Raw genomic sequence first — 17,726 nt, forward strand, 5'->3', positions numbered from 1 at the left:
TGTGCGTGATTAATGCAACGTAACATGCATAAACGTGAATGATTAGTATAATATCTACACTTAAAGAAGGATTATTTCAAATATTTCTTCATCCTGTTGGGGGGATAACAGACTGGATGACTCACCGTTGCCTCTTGAGGTGCAATGTGGTATTACAAGACAGGCCGGAGCTAGCTCGTTAGCCTTTAGTCGATAAATCTGCATTTTGTTTGTTATTAATTAATGTTCCGTGGATAATTTCTGTTAGTTTTAATATTTTACATCATAATTTTCCAATGTGTCACCTTTAAGTCAAGTAAACTTTAAATGTAAGTGAGAAGTGTAAGTGTAAGATCGTGTTCTCTCCTTTCATCTTCCTCTCTTACACCTCCCTTCATCTTCCTCTGCTCCTCCGTCTGTTTCTCTGTATTCACTTCAAATGGCTGCTTCAATAAAACATCAGCCCTGTGTTTCTATCGACGTTCTTCAGGCCCTGACTCTTTCAACCTGGGTATAATACATCGATGTGTTTGCACTGAGTGTTGCCAGCTCTCCACACGCTGCACTTGACTCGACCCTCCGTCCACGTGAATGGAGGACGGGCCTTAAGGTGGAATAAAGCCTCTCTGCTTTCTTATTGGAAGGCTTGACCTCCCGGTGGTGAACAGCTGCTCGTGTTGTTTAAATGCAGCTCTTGTGCCTCTCCACAGTTTCTGATTGACCTCGTTCCAGGTGGTTTCAGGTTTATTGAAACGTCTGATGGTCTCATGTGCGTGTTTACTGGGTAGAAGTTGTTCGGATCTGTTGGTAGGTGTGTTGTTTTGTAGCAGGACGAGGAAAACTGTTTCCAACATTCATGCTAAGCTAAGTTAACTACATCCTGACTAGAGCTGAGCAGAAAAACATACACTAACTTTATTTCTCAAACAAAAATACTCCCCAAAATGCTGAAAACTGTAAAAAGTAAAATCACATTTCGTCAGAACCAAAGATTTACTGCTATTCAACACCAGGCCCTAATAACTCTAAATACTAATATTACTGTATAATGTGATGATATCAGATGTTGACAACATAGATGCCGTCATGATGCTTTTTACAGTGTTTATGTTTATAGACGTGGATGATGTCACGATGGCGGCTGATTACAGTAACGACGATGACACAGAGAAACGAGGGGCGAGCGACTCTCCTGGTTTCTGCTGAGCTCGTTTGCAGTTAGAGACGCAGCGAGAGAGAGAGAGAGAGAGAGAGAGAGAGAGAGAGAGAGAGAGAGAGAGAGAGAGAGAGAGAGAGAGAGAGAGAGAGAGCTGATGAAAGACAGAGGAACGGAGTCGTATTGATTCCTATTGATTCGAGCTTTACCTTTAAGGAACACCTCCCCCCCGACGTACTCTCTCCCCCTCCTCAAACCGGTAAACCCCCCTTTGAATAATATAATTGTGTATTTGATCCTCACTGTAACCCCGACCGGAGGAAAAGAAAGGACTGATTGAATCACTCAGGCGTGCTCTCTCTCTCTCTCTCTGTCTATTGATGGTGTGTGTCTGTGTATGTGTGTGTGTGTGTGTGATTTTGATTGCTGCCCTTTTACACCAAGATGTGTCTGCACTTTTTTTAACCCCAAAAAAACCCCCCCTAGTTTGTGTTGAACTGCTGCTGAGCTGCTTTTCATTAAGCTGCATCAGCAGAAAACAGCAGGGAGAAAGGTGCACGTCTCAAATGTGTTTACAGAACTGGAAATAGTAGTTTATTATTTAATGTTTGTGTATTTTTTTATTTATTTGTACATTTGTTGGACTATTTTAAACGATCACTTTTCGTTTAATTATGTTTTCTCTCTTGTGATTTACAGAAAATCAAAAAAGGGAAAACAAAACTTAAAGAGCTTTTCCTTCCTGTACTTTAAATCTTCATTTATGCCAAATACTTGGATGAAATTATGAAATAACACCAAAACTCAAAAGCAGCAGAATGAGTAACAATAGTTTTTTAATAATAGTTTTCTTTTCTTGTATTTCCTGGTGATACAAGATCTGAGTTTCATGGAGCAAAGGGAGGTTTGTGAGCTGACTCTGTTAATAACAGCAGAATAAATAGTGGACCTGTGTTAGCTCACAGGCAGATGTTTCATCACAAAGAGCTTCCAGTAAATAGTCGGGTCCAAAGTCCAGGATTTGACTCGAGTTTAGACTTTAAACAAACAAAACATCGGTGACACATTTTCATGTTTACTCTCCTAATTGTACTTATACTGTTAATAATAAAATGTAGGTACAACTAGTGCAGATGTAATATAAGTCTATGAAATTAGTTGAATGTAATCATGTTAAAAATAAACGGTGCAGAACGTGTAAATAAAAGTGGGTTTTTATTGTGTTTTAAAACTGAGGCTGATTCTGATGTTTTGTTTCAGACAAATCTCACATTATTCGTTCTGTCGTGGTTCAGATGATTCATATCGATGGTCTCTCTCTCTCTCTCTCTCTCTCTCTCTCTCTCTCTCTCTCTCTCTCTCTCTCTCCCCTCTCTCTCTCTTTCTGGCACAGCGTTCATATCCACAGATCAATAGTGCCACCTCCTGAGCGTGTGGAGGATTAATATTAACACAAAGAGAAGAATTCATTCTAATATTATAAACACAAGGAACATTTATATTTGAGTAATTTAGCTACTTGCTACATACTTTATATATGTTTTTATTTAAAAAGCGTTTTTTATTTAAAAAAAGTTTAATGAAAAAATGCAGTTTTCCCTAAAATCTTTGTAAAATCACGAGCAGTCATAGTTTAATAGATTCTCATCTGTTTCTACTTCTACTTCTCTCCATGTGTTTGACGGCAGATCAGAGCTTTCAATATTGATTGTAAAGATTCCTAACATGTTGTTATCGAACCCTTGGTATTTAACATTTTAACCATAAACATTATTATAAATAACTTAAAATGAAAAGAGTGTAAACATTATAGTGCATGTGTGTTTTTAACGTGCGCTGTTGCCAGGTCATTAGAAGCCGTGGAGCGAGCCTGAGAGGAAACAGGAGCAGCCATGTGGTTGTGTGTGTTTTTGCGTGTTTGTGTGTTTACAGCGATGACAGCTTCCCCTTACATAATAGTTTTGTTACTGAATTGAGTCTGTAAATGAATTTGTATCGATCGGGCTCCGACTCGTGCATACTTAATTCAGGGAGGTAATCAAATCAAACGCACCCACACCTCCTCCTCCTCCTCCTCCTCCTCCTCACTGACTGACGGAGACTGAACAGCAGACACATTAGAGAGGGTGTCGGTTTAATTACCTCAGGGTGGTTCAACCCTGTCTGTTGGTTGGTTGTTTAATTGGTTGGTTGGTTTTTTGTTTAGTTGGTTGTTTAGTTGTTTGGTTGGTTGGTTGGTTGGTTGGTTGGTTGGTAGTTTGGTTGGTTGGTTTGTTTGTTGGTTGGTTGGTTGGTTGTTTGGTTGGTTGGTTGGTTGTTAGTTTGGTTGGTTGGTTGGTTGGTTGGTTGGTTGGTTGGTTGGTTGGTTGGTTGGTTGGTTGGTTGGTTGTTAGTTTGGTTTTTGGTTGGTTGGTTGCTGTTGTTAGTTTGGTTTGGTTGGTTGGTTGGTTGGTTGGTTGGTTGGTTGGTTGGTTGTTTGGTTGGTTGTTAGTTTGGGTTGTTGGTTGTTGTTTGTTTGTTTGTTTTGTTTGGTTGGTTGGTTGGTTGGTTGGTTGTTAGTTTGGTTGTTAGTTTGGTTGGTTGGTTGGTTGGTAGTTTGTTTTGGTTGGTTGGTTGGTTGGTTGGTTGGTTGGTTGGTTGGTTGGTTGGTTGGTTGTTAGTTTGGTTTTTGGTTGGTTGGTTGGTTGGTTGGTTGGTTGGTTGGTTGGTTGGTTGGTTTCCATACTGAGCTAATTTAACAAGCTTAACTTTCACTGCAGGTGTGAACAGGGTTTGCGTTAAGGCTGCGTTCTGCTGCTTTTGTGAAAGACAACAAACACAACATGAAGTACAACAAACTGTCGAGACGCAGCTGAGACGTGTTCGATGTTATTACCCTCGAAGGGATTCTGTGTTACAGGTTGATTGTTGATAGAAAGATGAACAGCTTCCTTCAGTTCTCGAGTTTTAATCAATGAAACAGATACGGTACATTAATGATGGAGTGGAGACAGACGGCAGGTAAACAAATATCAGCTGTGAACCTCTGACTGGATCCTCTGTTTGTGTTTCATATGAATTCTCCTCCGACATTGAACTGTTCAAATAACACAAACAACACTAATACTTGTATTTCCTCTCTTTCCCTCTCATGTCCTCATCGTCCCTCCCTCCTCGCAGCTTGTAAACGGAAGGAGCAAGACACGGCGAAGGATCGCAACAACACACCAAAGAAGTCGCGGCTGGTCTTTACCGACCTGCAGCGGCGCACCCTGCTGGCCATCTTCAAGGAGAACAAGCGGCCGTCCAAAGAGATGCAGCTGACCATCTCGCAGCAGCTGGGTCTCGAACTCACCACCGTCAGCAACTTCTTCATGAACGCACGCCGTCGGAGCCTGGACAAATGGACAGACGAAGGAGGCAGCCCCGGCGGCCACTCTTCGGCGTCCAGCACTTGTACCAAAGCGTGATAATGGATGGCGTTGAGGGAGCGGGGGAGGGCAGTGGTAGGGTGGGGTCTGGGTGGGGGTGGGGGCAGCAGAGATGCTGGAAGGGATGACGGGGGTGGAGGGCGCGGGTCGAGGTTTCGTCCGGTCGAGACGGAAAAACCAAACTTTTTACATTTTTTTGTTTGTTTGTCTGTTTTGCTTTTGTTGAGGGGGACACGCCGAGAGAGGGGCTGCTCACTGCGACGACTTGTTTGTAGCCGAACCGCCTTTTACAAACTCATCCAAAATCCATCAAGAAGCCGAAAGGGTAAACTCATCTTTAAAACACACAAACCTCACTGGGAAACAAGAAGAAACCTTTGAATCGTAGCCTCCTGTTGGACAGTGAGCTCACACACTAGCCCAAATACCAAAGACTAGAAGACCATGTAGGTTTTCTATTATGCAATATAAGCTAGGAACCAACCAAACAAGAAACCCATCAAAGCTTTATGACTGCGGAATGTGTGAGAAGCTCTGGGATGAGATAAATAAATTCTCAGAGGTATTTAAACACTAAAATATTCAAAGACGACAATGACACATCAGAGTTCTGGGACTGACACGGCTGAATTTAAAAAGCTGTTTGTGCAGCCGAGCGTAAAATCGGACTTTAGATGAAATCTCCCTTTTTTTAACCAAACCAAAGACATAACAGGGGACGGAAGGGATTTTTCATTTAAGAGAAACTAAACCACGATCAAGCATCAAAGTTAGAAACTGTAGTTTGACGCTAATCTCCACATCTCTCTTTTTATATTTCTGCTAATTAACGTCTGAGTGACGGAGGAAGAAACCGTCCAGTGACTGTTTTCATTTCACTCTGTCGTCCACACGCGAGAACAAGACCTGTTTCCCCCTGAGACACTGATCTCTGAACATATATACGTTATAATCTGGGTGGTACATGGATTATTACTATAAGTACAGACGATACTTAATCACCAAATCACCAATACTTCAACCAAACAACGAGTTTTCTGTCACTTTATGGACAAAACTCTTAATTTCACCAAAGAAAAATCAGCATGTGATGATTTGACTCTTTAAAAGAGGCAGTGAGCGTTCGTAAAGTTAGGAAATGGCAAAATATGCAAGCACAACCACAAACACACACACACTCATAAACACACACACGTACACACACATTCATCAAGGCACATGCAACTTTCCTCATAATTTGAGCCGAAACGTAGAATTGCGAGCTTACTCAGCATTCAGTGGAGTGTTAGTGTATAAATTATGAATATATGAAAAGTACGTGAGCACAATCTTAAAGCACATTTTCTTTGCAATAGAACTGGGGCTCTCTGCCGAGTGGTCTTCACATCGTAGAAAACTCAGGATGCCATTTTTTCTAAAACAGCGGCTGAAATCCATTCGGCGTCTGTCATTATTATGTACAAACACACACGTAAGACACAAAGACACACACTGTTGCTGACCAACAAAAACACACACACACACACACACACAACTTTAAAGAGTCATTTTTCCCAGAATTCCCACCCTGACCAAAACCCCGTCAGCTAAACCAAAGCTAAGCTCCAGTTTACCCCGGCTTCCTCCATCCATCGTTAGCATGTGAACTCCACTTAGCATCTTAGCACTAGCACAACTTTTGTTCTCATTTAGAACAAAGATGCTATTTATTAGCATTGCTATTGACATTTTAAAATCCCTGGTCGAATGTTCGTGACCTGAAGCTCGATTTGGAATTTAAAAGCATAATTTTTGATGCACAAGCTACAGCTCTCATTGAGAGACAAAGCACCAGAGGCAGTTTGAATTTAGCAAAATCCAAAAGGTTTTATCTGTGACTCCTCCACATTTATGTTGCTGTAAAAAACATAGATTTAATTGGAGAAACAATGTGAAACATGGGGAAATCCAAAGAAAGCCAGTAGTTTGTTTTCAATGTAAAAACTCCACTACTGGCACCCCCCCAAAGAAATCATCTTTAAAGATCCATAACATCTTCAGTGTTTGCTGAAGAGGTTCTTAGTTCAAACCTGCTCAGATTCAACCTTCTGGTGTAAATCCAGCTGTAGAACTAAGATGCTTTTTGGAGATGCCATCACAGAAATCCCCCCCCCAAAAAAACATGGCTTCTCTCACCACATCAGCAGACAACAGCGAAACCAGCGAACAAGCTGAGCCTGCGGAGGACGAGCTGTCCAGGCGAATCAGGGCCTTTGTAATAGTTAAAGAGGACAATCTAAAGACGATGCCTGGCAGGTCCGTCTCTTTAAAGGCTCAGCGAGCTGGGACACAAGAGTTCAGGTCAGGACGCTGCAAACAAACCGTTTTGAGTCTTTGGTCGTAAACTTCAAACTGTGAGAATTATCAAGATTTCCACATCCTTGTTGAGAGATCAAGTGTTTTTCCACTTGTTTCTGTGAAGGGGAAAGAAATCCGACTCAAACGGGCGTTTGTTTGCAGCGTCGGAGTTCGATGCTCGGTTCAGACGATGGAACAAACCAACAGGCCCGTTTCTTAAACTGCCTTTGGTCCATTTAAGTTCAACCAAGCGTCGCTCACAACCAGATCCTGCCCCTTGATTTTAGTTTACGTCATAATGTACAGCCTTTAAACATCATGTAAATACTAACGAACAATAAACCTCAGCCCCAACCCCCCCGTTTTAACAGCCTTCACCAAACGCAATCACCTCATCAATCATCTCTCACTCAAGCTACCAAACCAAAAAAGAAACCAAACCAAAGGAAAGGCGTCAGTCAGCAGCCCCTGCTCCGGAGAAAGCCCCGGCTGAGTCCCGGCCCGTTAGCGGCGAGCCAACGGCTTCAAGAACGATTTAAAATAAAAATGGACACTTGAGACTTTTTCTATTTATTGACAAATCGAAACCAAAGAAAACCTTTTTCTGCACCTAACTGTTCCAACAAACGGAAAAAAACTAGCTGAAGATGGAAGAGAATTATTACCAAAAAGGAAAAAAAAAACCAAAAAAAAAGAGTGGTAGCGACGAAGAGAAGGACGAAGGATAAACGGAAGGACGACATCACGGAAGTGGAAAAGTAGCTTTGTTCTGCCCGATGCTGCGTCGGGCCGTCTTTAAGGGAAGCAAGTCGGTGACTGAAAAGGGTAAAACCACACGGGACGGAGGGGAAGAGCGAATGGAGGACGACGACGGCCATTTTCTTCCCTCTGACCCCCAAAAAAGGCAGAACATTAATGTGTCTCTCACGGATGAAGAGTGTCTTTAACGTGTGCCTATGCAGTTTTTCAAAGTAAAAAAAATGGTTACGAGAACAACAGAAACCTCATCAGCTAACAAACCAAAGATTCACCGTTAACTCCAGCAGCAGCTCAACTCCCCCCGAAGAGAACAAACTCAACTTTGGCTAATCCGCAGCTCGATGTGCGTTCACACGAGATTATTCCCCTACACCAGAGAAACACTTCCAGGTTAGCATACAGGCTAAAGAAAGTTTGTCCGTTAACTTTCAAGATAGTAACATTTCGAACGATCTTTAATTTATTCTAATTCACGAGTACCTAGCTTACTTTCCCTTTTGTTACATTACCCCAACTTTCAAAGCTAAAACGTCCAGAACATCAGATATTTTGAACAGTTGTTCCTCCAGCATGTTGTCAACGCACATTCTCACAAACGTCATTGAACAGTTTTGTAAAAATCGAAAAGCTTCTCTCGCTGTCCTTGTTTTGTTTTGGTTGTTTTCTCCGCCCGTCATTCGCCTGCTCCACAGGACAAACTCTACCTCCAACTATCTCCGGCAGTAGCAACACAAGCTGCCAGACAACAGCACGGAGGCCGTTTGTTTATATTTTCTCTTTGCGTTAATGTTCGAGATGAACGCTTGGTGCAAAACCGTGGGAGAAAAAAAAACTAGCTAGCTCCTATTCAAAGGCTTCCATCGTACATTTCTTCGGGGGGGATTCAAACCGACCACCTTTGCGCGTTGAGCTTGCTGTTGTCTGGCGAGCTTCCTACTGCAGAGAGAGTGACAATGTAACGCTATGTGAACTGTACAGTACATACCAAAGATTTTCTGCTGTACAAACAGTGGCACACTGACACCTTTCATCCCCATGGAGTCGTCCAGATCCAGGATCTGCGATCGCGATCAATCAGTTTATTTTACGTTTAGTCACGTTTAGATTTTTGTTTTACTTTTCACCAAAACCTAGCCGGAAACAGCTGAAGCAGAAATTAGCAGGAATTTGAGTTATTTTAAAAACTACAAATAATAATGAGCAGCACATACTTATTAATTGAAATTTGACAAAAGGGAAAACGGAGATTTCCAAATTCAACGTTCCAAAATCACAGATGTAGCAAACAACAAAGTTTTGGCTAACGAGAAAAAGCTCGGCTGGTTTGGGTGGAAACGTAGAACAACACGTTCTCCGTGCTGGAGGAGGAACTTGAGGTGTGGAACGTTCACTGCCCCGCGGCCGACAAACCCACGTTAGGTTGTTCTTTAGGGGGGAGGAGCTACGCTGCTGCTCCATATGTACAACGACAATAATGAAACAAAAACCAAAAAAAAACACTTCATCGCCACCCGCTGAGAGAAACTGCTCGAATATCGGTCAAATAGCTTTATCCTTAGTTTTCTCTCTCTCTTTCTGTATGTAAAGCTTTTAGTCCAAAGAATCCTCCGCCCACCTGACCCTCCCATCATATTGACCACGCCCAGTGGAGGGGCGTGGTTTGAGGTTCAGGGGGTGGCGGCCATTTTCCATTCCCACTTGCAGTCGTGTCTGGATGAAACCGGCGAAATCTGCCAAACCAGAAACAGAGAGAGAGAGGGTACGAAACCTGAAACGTCCCAAAGAGGTTTTGATCACTTGTTTGTTTTTAAGTACTTAGAAATGATTTGCCAATACTTATGTGTCAACTAATACTACCACTATGTTTCTTCCTAGGTTTTTGCAATATGTGATTTTTTTTAATTTAATGTAATTTATGTTTTCTTTTTAATTGTGAATTAATTTAAGCGAACAAATTTTGTTGCCAAATCTCCCTCTGACCCTTTCCCTGATGATTAGCTTTGCCAAAGTTTACATTGTACGTTTCTTTTCTTTCTGTTCGACCATGTATTTATTTATGAGGTGTTTTAGAACACACTAGTTTTGTACTTAATAATAATTTAATGTTATTTAATTAGATGTAATTGTTTTTTGATGAATATTTATGAGTATTTAAGAATGTTAGTTGCATCAAAGATGCAGTGCTTATGCCAGGCCTGTTAATTTATTCTTTGTTAGCTTTACGTTAAAAAGCAAATGAAATGTGTTATGAATGTTTAGACTTGATGACAGAACAATGTAGGAACGTGCGATTAGACGTACGTCTTTCTGAATGTCAACACTTGCTCTCACTCGTTAGCCAATCAATATTTTGTATTTGTCCTGGTAACGATTTTTCTTTTACGAAATGGAAACAATCTCTTTATGACAGATAATAGCCGACTGAATGATGAGCACTGCATCTGTTTTCATTTGATTTTCCTTGTGATTTTATGGCTAATTTATTTGTCCTTTTGATTTGATTTTGTTTTGCGTCCTGCTGACCAGTGTTGAACAAGCAATGAGTTCCAGACTGATGTTCTAGTGACACTTGATCAGGTGACGTAAGGGCCACACGCTGACATGAACAGACTCACCAAAGATAACTGGAATCCTCGAGAGGCCAATAAACTGTGTGTGTTTACATCCACGCAGCTCACACACCGGTTAACGTCTTATTCATGTGATTTACATACAAACAACAACATCACCTCTTTGTTGTACGGAAGAATCAGACAGATTTTAGCTGCACCTCATGTTCTTCACAAAGAAGGACATGAGAAAACAATTTTTTATATATTTGTGTGCACGTACCAAAGATTGTGCATATTTGTGTTGGAGCTAAAACAGGATGTTAAGTTTCTGGTGCACACGTTGTACACTCCATGTAAACAGGAAGGCGTCCAAAACCTTTTTATGACGCTCAAACAATCACAATTTGCTCATTTTGTTGATTTTGATTTGTAGGATTTTGTTATTTGAATATAATCCGTCCATCAGGTTATGTGATGTCCTCTTGAAGATATTTGACACAACACATCTACACATCACCTGATTTCTGTGTGTGTGTGTGTGTGTGTGTGTGTGTGTGTGTGTGTGTGTGTGTGTGTGTGTGTGTGTGTGTGTGACTGCGTGAATGTAAACACACCGACTTGATTCGCTCGTCAGGAAGGAAAAGTCCCTTAAAGCTCGCTGCTTCCCAGACTGACTTGTGTGTAAAAAGTAAAAAAGAAAAACTTTCTATTTCAATAGTGAGAACCAGAGAGGCTACCTCACTGACTTTCCATTTGTCCTTTTAATCGTGTTGATGAAACCAAAGAAACCAAAGATTCTTTTCCTCTTCAGTGCGGTCTGCGTTCACCTCCATGACTCTCTGCCACACTCTCCTCCTTTCCTCTCCTCCTTCCCTCTCTCCTCCTTCCCTCTCTCCTCCTTCCCTCTCTTCTCCTTCCCTCTCTCCTCCTTCCCTCTCTCTCGGCCTCACGTCGTCTTTCCTCCTCGTGAAGAACACGTGTGAAGTGTGTTAGCGTCGGGTTCGGATGCTGAATTTCAGGGAACACGGGCTGAAAAACACAGATTGAACACTGATCTGCACTGTTGCATCAATAGTTTGGACATTTGCCTTGAAATGATTCATTTAACACTCGTCATTGTATTAGAACAGTTTTAATTTGAAATTCAGCCAAATGTCAGGCAACAAAAAGACTTAAAAACTTGTATATTCTGGTTTCTTCTGCAGCCACGAGACCAGAACCACAAACCAGACACTACACAAACGATACTACAATACTCCATGGTCCTCAGAGTACAACATGTTAATTCAATTAAAACAATATGCAGCTAAGATTAGTTTTCTGGGATCAAAACTTAGAACTTTGCCATTTTGCTTCCCTTCTTACGAGCATGTGACTGTAAAATCCACCCGGGGAAGCCAAATGGCTGAAGGGACGAACCCGTGGCTAAAGGGTTCGGTCAGTTTTCAGTCTTCTGCCGTCGCACAAAGACGTCGATAGTGCTTCTGTTGCAAAGTACGAGATAACCGTGGACGAGTGCCTTGCTCTAACCAAAGCGAAGTCGAGACTCTCTCTCTCTGTTGTGCTTCAAAACTTTACCTCGGCTCAAACGCCGAGTTTCCTCTTTGCTCTCTGGTGCTTTGCAATCAACACAAAGACTTCCAGAGGGAAACCAGAGGCCTCCTCTTCTGCTCCACTCCTTCATCATCCCCTCTTCTTCTTTCTATCTTTCCTTCTCCTCGGTTTTCCCTGAGCTGAGTTTCCACTGTAAAGGTTCAGATCATCGTCTCAGAGGAGAAACCAGGTCAAGTCCTGTTTGGACGGTTTCTACACAGACGATGTGAGACGGTGAGACGATGAGACGACAGAGACACTGAGAACTGTCCAGAGCCTGAAAATCAAATAATCTGATTTGTTTAAAGCTGAGTCGGAATTAGAAAGTGATCAGAGCCCAAGTGATATTGAGTAGTTGACTAGTTTTGTGATCATAAAACTAAATAAACCAAACACGCATAGAAATCAGTCCCTAAATATGTCAGATTCTTTTAATCAACATTTATTAATTAATTGCACGATGTCAAAGAAAAAGAAAAGAATTTAAATAAAACATCAGAATGATTTGGACAAATAGAAAAAATTATAACGAGAATATTTCCTTGGAATCACAGGAAATCGTGTTTACATAAAACGTGTCCTAAGAAAACAGAGCTTGTTCATCTTAATTTACCACGATACAGTGTCTTTACCTTGTACTTTAAATACAAATAAATACGTGGAAACTCCCCCCCCCTTCCTCCCTCCTCCCTCCTCCTCCTCCTCCTCCTCCTCTTCCTCCTTCAAATGGTTGCAAAGCTTTAAATGATGAACCCATGGAGACAAGCGTGTGCGCAGACCGTGCTCTTTACCGAACTGTTGCAGATATACCTCATAGACACTAGTGGTAGGATGTTATAATAGCGTATGTCATAAATTATTCACTTGCTCTTCTTCCTTTTTTTTTTTTTTTGTTTTTTTGGTAACTGTAACTTAAAAATGAAACAAATGTGGGAAAAAAAAGCTTTATACATTTTTAAGTTTTTTTTTGTAAATCGTTAAAAAGGTGCGCTAAAACCAAAAATGAGAAATGCTTGTCTTCTTCTATGCTCTCTCTCTTGTTGATGTATTTCCTGTTTCCTCTCCGTCCCGTCTGCCGTGGACGGAGGGAGTTATGCTTTCAAATCTTGTTTTTGTTTTTTTGGGGGGTTATTTTCCAGGGGGCGCTGTTTTCCTCATGTGGATATTTTTTTTGGGGGGGGGGGATCGGGAACATTGTTGGAATGATGCCAGAATAATACCGGCTTCTTTGATCCATCGATTTCGTTTTAAATCCGACCGCCTGAGTTTCATGCATCGTTATTTTAAAATTTGCCGTCATCACAGCTTCATTACCCACACAGCCGCGCTATAGCCCAGACTTTATGCATGAGTATATTTACGATTAGCTAGCCGTGTAATGCATTGTGATTATTAATCTTATCATTAGCTCCCTCTCATTTCATTTCACACTCTGTTTGCTCGACCACACAACTCTACGTTGCATTAGTCTGACCTTTGACCTGCTGAGATAAAACATGAAGCAGGAATCAGGACATTTCCCACTGAGCTAGATGAGGTCAGCGAATGAGGACACTCGGGATTAATGTGACGTTTAACTGCAGCACTGACCTGGTTCATCTCGAGCTCGAGGTTCACGCCTGAACACGACTTCTCCCAAACCGGAAAATCCCAAAGAGAAACTGAGGTTATTATGAGGTGTATTCAAATTATTAAATGATTTTTAAATGATTTCCTAAACAGAACATACCTGAAATCTTTACGTCAATCAGAAGACCGTCGGGTGAATGGGAAGGTTGGTCTAACTGGGGCAGATGAATTATACTCTGTGGTTTTAACCACTTTAAAGGAGAAAAGTGGAAGATTTTAGCCACTAGGGGGCATAAAGTGACAACTTCACATTTGAACAATGCAAAAAGAGTGAGAGAACAAATGGGCAAATGAACAAATCGAACGCAAACTCCCAATAACCAAAAGATGAATATCTGACCGAGTTTCCTCTGAATCCAGCTTTAAGATTGTTATTGACGGAGAAGAAAAAATCAACTGTCTGATTTTACATTTTGATGCTCGCGTCACATCGAGCGTTCGAGCGTTCGAGGTCGACGAGTTCGACCAAAGGCCAAAAGTATTTTGAGTTTTAAGTGTTAATAAAAAACAAAGCACTTCCATTCGTACACGTCTTCCGTCCCCGATCAGCAGCTGAGCATCAAACAGCTTCTGATCCCAGAGGAGAAACCGTGAGAAGATCCAACCCAACGTTTACTCGACTGGAAATGAATCGATGAGCATCGGGTCGTCCATCTTGATTTACTCTGTGTGGCTGTGCTCGGATACAGAACCCCTGATCCTATTTTTATTTACCTGACAACCATAACTTTTGCAAAAAGATCTTTTGTGTAACAAGATGAATTTGCATCATATTTCTGGATCTGATTTAATCGTGTATTTAATTTGCATTTTCAGAACAAAAACGGTTTTAATTTGATCATCAGCAATAACAACAGTGAGAGGTCAAAGGTCACAGTGTTTTTGGAACAGAACGGTTTTTTAAATTCACTCCCGAGCTGAACATCAACTGTCATCAAAGTGTTTTCTCCCCGAACGTTTGAACAAATTATCCAATCATACTCTCTCCCGCCAAAAAAACCATCAATCGTTATTTCCTTTCCATTTACTGTTGGGGTTTTTTTGTTTTTGTTTTTTTTTACATTTTCTTTCATAGTTGTCGTACAGTAATCAAGAATCAAATTATGCATTTTTATTTTTTTACATTTGGTTGGAACAGAAAAGAGAAGTGACTGAAAACTTGTGGTGTGGAATAAAAAACGATGATCAAACATGAAGGAGATCTTTGGAGAATTAATGTTGTTCCACTCTATGTATAAAAGACAGAAAAAAAAAGTCAATAAAGAAATCACAATGGTCTTATCCATGTTCAGCTGCTGCTCCTGTTTTCTTTACTCTAAACACACTGATGAGAATCAACCACTCAGATTTTAGATCTTGTGTTTTTAAATGTGCTCTTTGTGAGAATAACGTCTCATTTCCGCTGCTTGTACGTACGAAAAGAAAAAACTGCCCCATAATTCCATGTGTCCTGTACGTTGTTGCATGTTTGTTAAGCATTATATCCACTAGAGGGCAGTGTACCTCTTAAGGAAGGCATAAGCGGATGTTTATCGTTGTGTTACCGGAGGAAGTTTCTTACAAAACTCGTTAAGTATCTTTAAAAAAGTTCTGCCACTGTTGACGTTTCTTCCTCGTGTCCTTTAATCGTCTGTCTTTATTATCGGCTCCTTTGTCTTCCTGTGATTTCTGCTGGTTCTCGTCCGTTTTAGTCAAGACGCTGTTTTAAGATAAAACCGATGCAGTGTTGTTTTAACGCCTCCGTCACCTTCCGTCTTTTCCTTCGTCTCTTGTCTCCGTCACTCACTTCTCAGTCTCTGTCATCAGACCAGCGTCCATCTCCTCCCTTCAATCCAACCTGTCACTCCTCCCCTTTAACCCTCCTCCTCGTCCTCGCCCCATTTAATCACCCGCTCCTCTTCCTCTCCCTGTTGCCAGGGAAACGGCGGTCCATCCTGTCGCTGTTAATCAAGCGCTGTCTTTCTATTACCTGCGGGTCAGATGCCTGATAAGGAGGCCGGAGCGTGGGAAACCAAAGAACCACTGAGTTTTAAAAGTTGGGGAAACGTCGGTGTTCTTCAACGTGACCTGCAGCGCCACAAACAACCTGCAGGGGGAAACGTCTGCTGTACGTCATGCTCCACCCCCCCGCTCCACCAAAATATGGTTACCTCTGGTTTCAAAAAACCAAGATGGCGCTGAACACTGTGTCAAACTGAGGCTCACAAACCAGCGGGTGACGTCCCGGTGGTTCGATGCCCGGCTCCACCGACGAGATGAAAACGTCCGATCTGAGGGAGCAGCGAGGAAACTGTGTCGTTGATCAAATGAATTCATGAAACAAATGGAAATACATATTTACAGGACGATTTCGCTCTTATCTGACGCTCTTCTTCTTCTCCAGGGGTTTAATCGTGTTTAAGGAGAAGATGAGCGCCACCTGCTGTTCATCTTAACAGTTGAAAATCTTATTTGCCTGTATGAGAAATTGGAAACTGAGGATTGAATCATGTGAAAGATTCCCATCAAACCCTGACAGCTCCAGAGTCGCCCGGTGGCACAAAGTGGGAAAGCAGAAAGCAAATGCCCTCTGACGCCCCCTGGTGGCCGGGAGCAACAACCTGACAAGACATCACACTTGTTTGGAATCGTCCTGTGAATCAGCAGCACAGACTTGTTTGAATCCAAAACCAAAACTGAACTTCATTCCCTCTCTATCCGTCCGTCTGCCTCCTCGCTTCTTTCCTTTGTCTCCTTCCCTCCTTCCCTCTCCTCCTGTCATCCTCCCACTTCACCTCTGTTGCCTCCCTTTTAATTTTTATCTTCCTCTCCCTCCCTGTTGTCTTTCATTCCTCTTCCTCCGTCTTCCCCCAATTTTATTTCCAATTTCTCTTTCACTTTATTCCTCACTCCGTCTCTTTCTCTGTAGAAATCAATGGTCGTTCTCTAAATAGGAGGTCACGGGGGTTGCAGGCGCTCGCATCCCGGCTTTTCAATTACTGGCAGCCTGCAGTCACCGCAAACACACACACACACACACAGACACACAAACACACAAACAGCCCCTCCCCCTCAGAGCTGCTGGGCCGACAGAAAAATAGTCTAAAGAAAAGATTTTGGAAAGACAGAAAGACGTGAACGTTTAGGAGTTCGAGAAGTTAGTGAGTTACTGGACATATTTCCCTTTCTTTGCTCTGTGTGTCTGGCTGTAGGTGGCGCTGAAGCACAGCGTTAAAGGTCCAATGTGTAGGATCTAGTGACATCTAGTGGTGAAGTGGTGAACATCCCTCAGGTAGCGTGAAAACACAAAAGGTCCTCTCTGAAGTCAGTGTGTGTGTCCACTGTAGTAACATGGAGTCACTTTCTTTAAAATAACAAGATATTGCAACTTTTTCGTTGTTTTCTCAGAGAATAATTCACGGATCTTGTTGAAATAATTCAGGCACGTGAAGAAGACTGACGTCAATGATTGTGTGAAATTTGATGCAGATCAAAATTAAAATCTGGATCTAATGAATTTAAATGTGGTTTCACAAGGAGACTGATATTCTGTCTCTGAAGTTTGATCGTTTGTTCGAACATCTGTAAAAGTCTCGAAGCAGATCAGGTAATCTGATGTAGTTTGTCTCGTGATCCAACAGAGGGCGCTCTATCAGCTCCACCCACTGGGGAGCACATATTAAAACATCTGTACGAATTGCGCTTCTTGTAAAATTTGCTCAAAGTTGAGTTTCGGAAAATATCCCAGAACCGTCACCATCTGTGAGTGAAGGTGAGGAAGAAGAGGAGGAGAGAGAGTGAGGAAGAGGGGACACGGGTTGAGAGGTGATGAGGACACAAGGAGACAAGGAGAAGAAAAGGAGGGAGTGATGATGAAAAGAGGAGACAAAACAAGGAGACAAGAGAGAAAGGAAGAGAGATGAAAAGGTCATGGAGGAGAACAGGAGAAAAGGTGAGGAGGAAAAAAAGAAGGTGAATTGAACGGAGGGATTGTAGCTGGCTCAGATGGGGGTGGGGAGGAGGGGGGTGAAAGAGGGGAGGCGCCCTCAGGGGTTATTGGGTCGTGGACAGCCAATCTCTCTCAGCTTAATCAACAGCAGCAGAGGTGATTGCAACACCGCAGGGGACTGCTGGGAAAAAAGAGAGATGGAGGGAGGAGGCGGGGGAACAGATAGGAATGAATGGGAAGGTGAGGAGGGGAGGAGGGGGAGGACGGACATGGGAGATGAGGAAAAGATTGGAATGGGGGAATAACAGGGGTGAGGATGAAGAGAGATGGGGTGGAGGGATGAGAGGGAGGACAGAAGATTGGAAAAGATAAGGAGAGGAAAG

At 42.2% G+C, this 17,726-nt stretch overlaps 1 protein-coding gene across 1 annotated transcript in view; it reads left to right on the forward strand.

The window, feature by feature from the left end:
• The window catches only part of onecut2 (one cut homeobox 2), a 22,851-nt gene extending 18,265 nt beyond the window's left edge, over positions 1–4,586 (forward strand). The window contains exon 2 of the mRNA XM_035184971.2: positions 4,295–4,586. Coding sequence (XP_035040862.1) covers positions 4,295–4,584 — 290 coding nt within the window. The 3' untranslated portion in view covers positions 4,585–4,586. The remainder of the gene's footprint in view (positions 1–4,294) is intronic.
• The last annotated feature ends 13,140 nt before the right edge of the window (positions 4,587–17,726 follow it).

This window comes from Hippoglossus stenolepis, chromosome 18, assembly GCF_022539355.2.
Source record: "Hippoglossus stenolepis isolate QCI-W04-F060 chromosome 18, HSTE1.2, whole genome shotgun sequence".
NCBI classification, from domain to species: Eukaryota; Metazoa; Chordata; class Actinopteri; order Pleuronectiformes; family Pleuronectidae; genus Hippoglossus; species Hippoglossus stenolepis.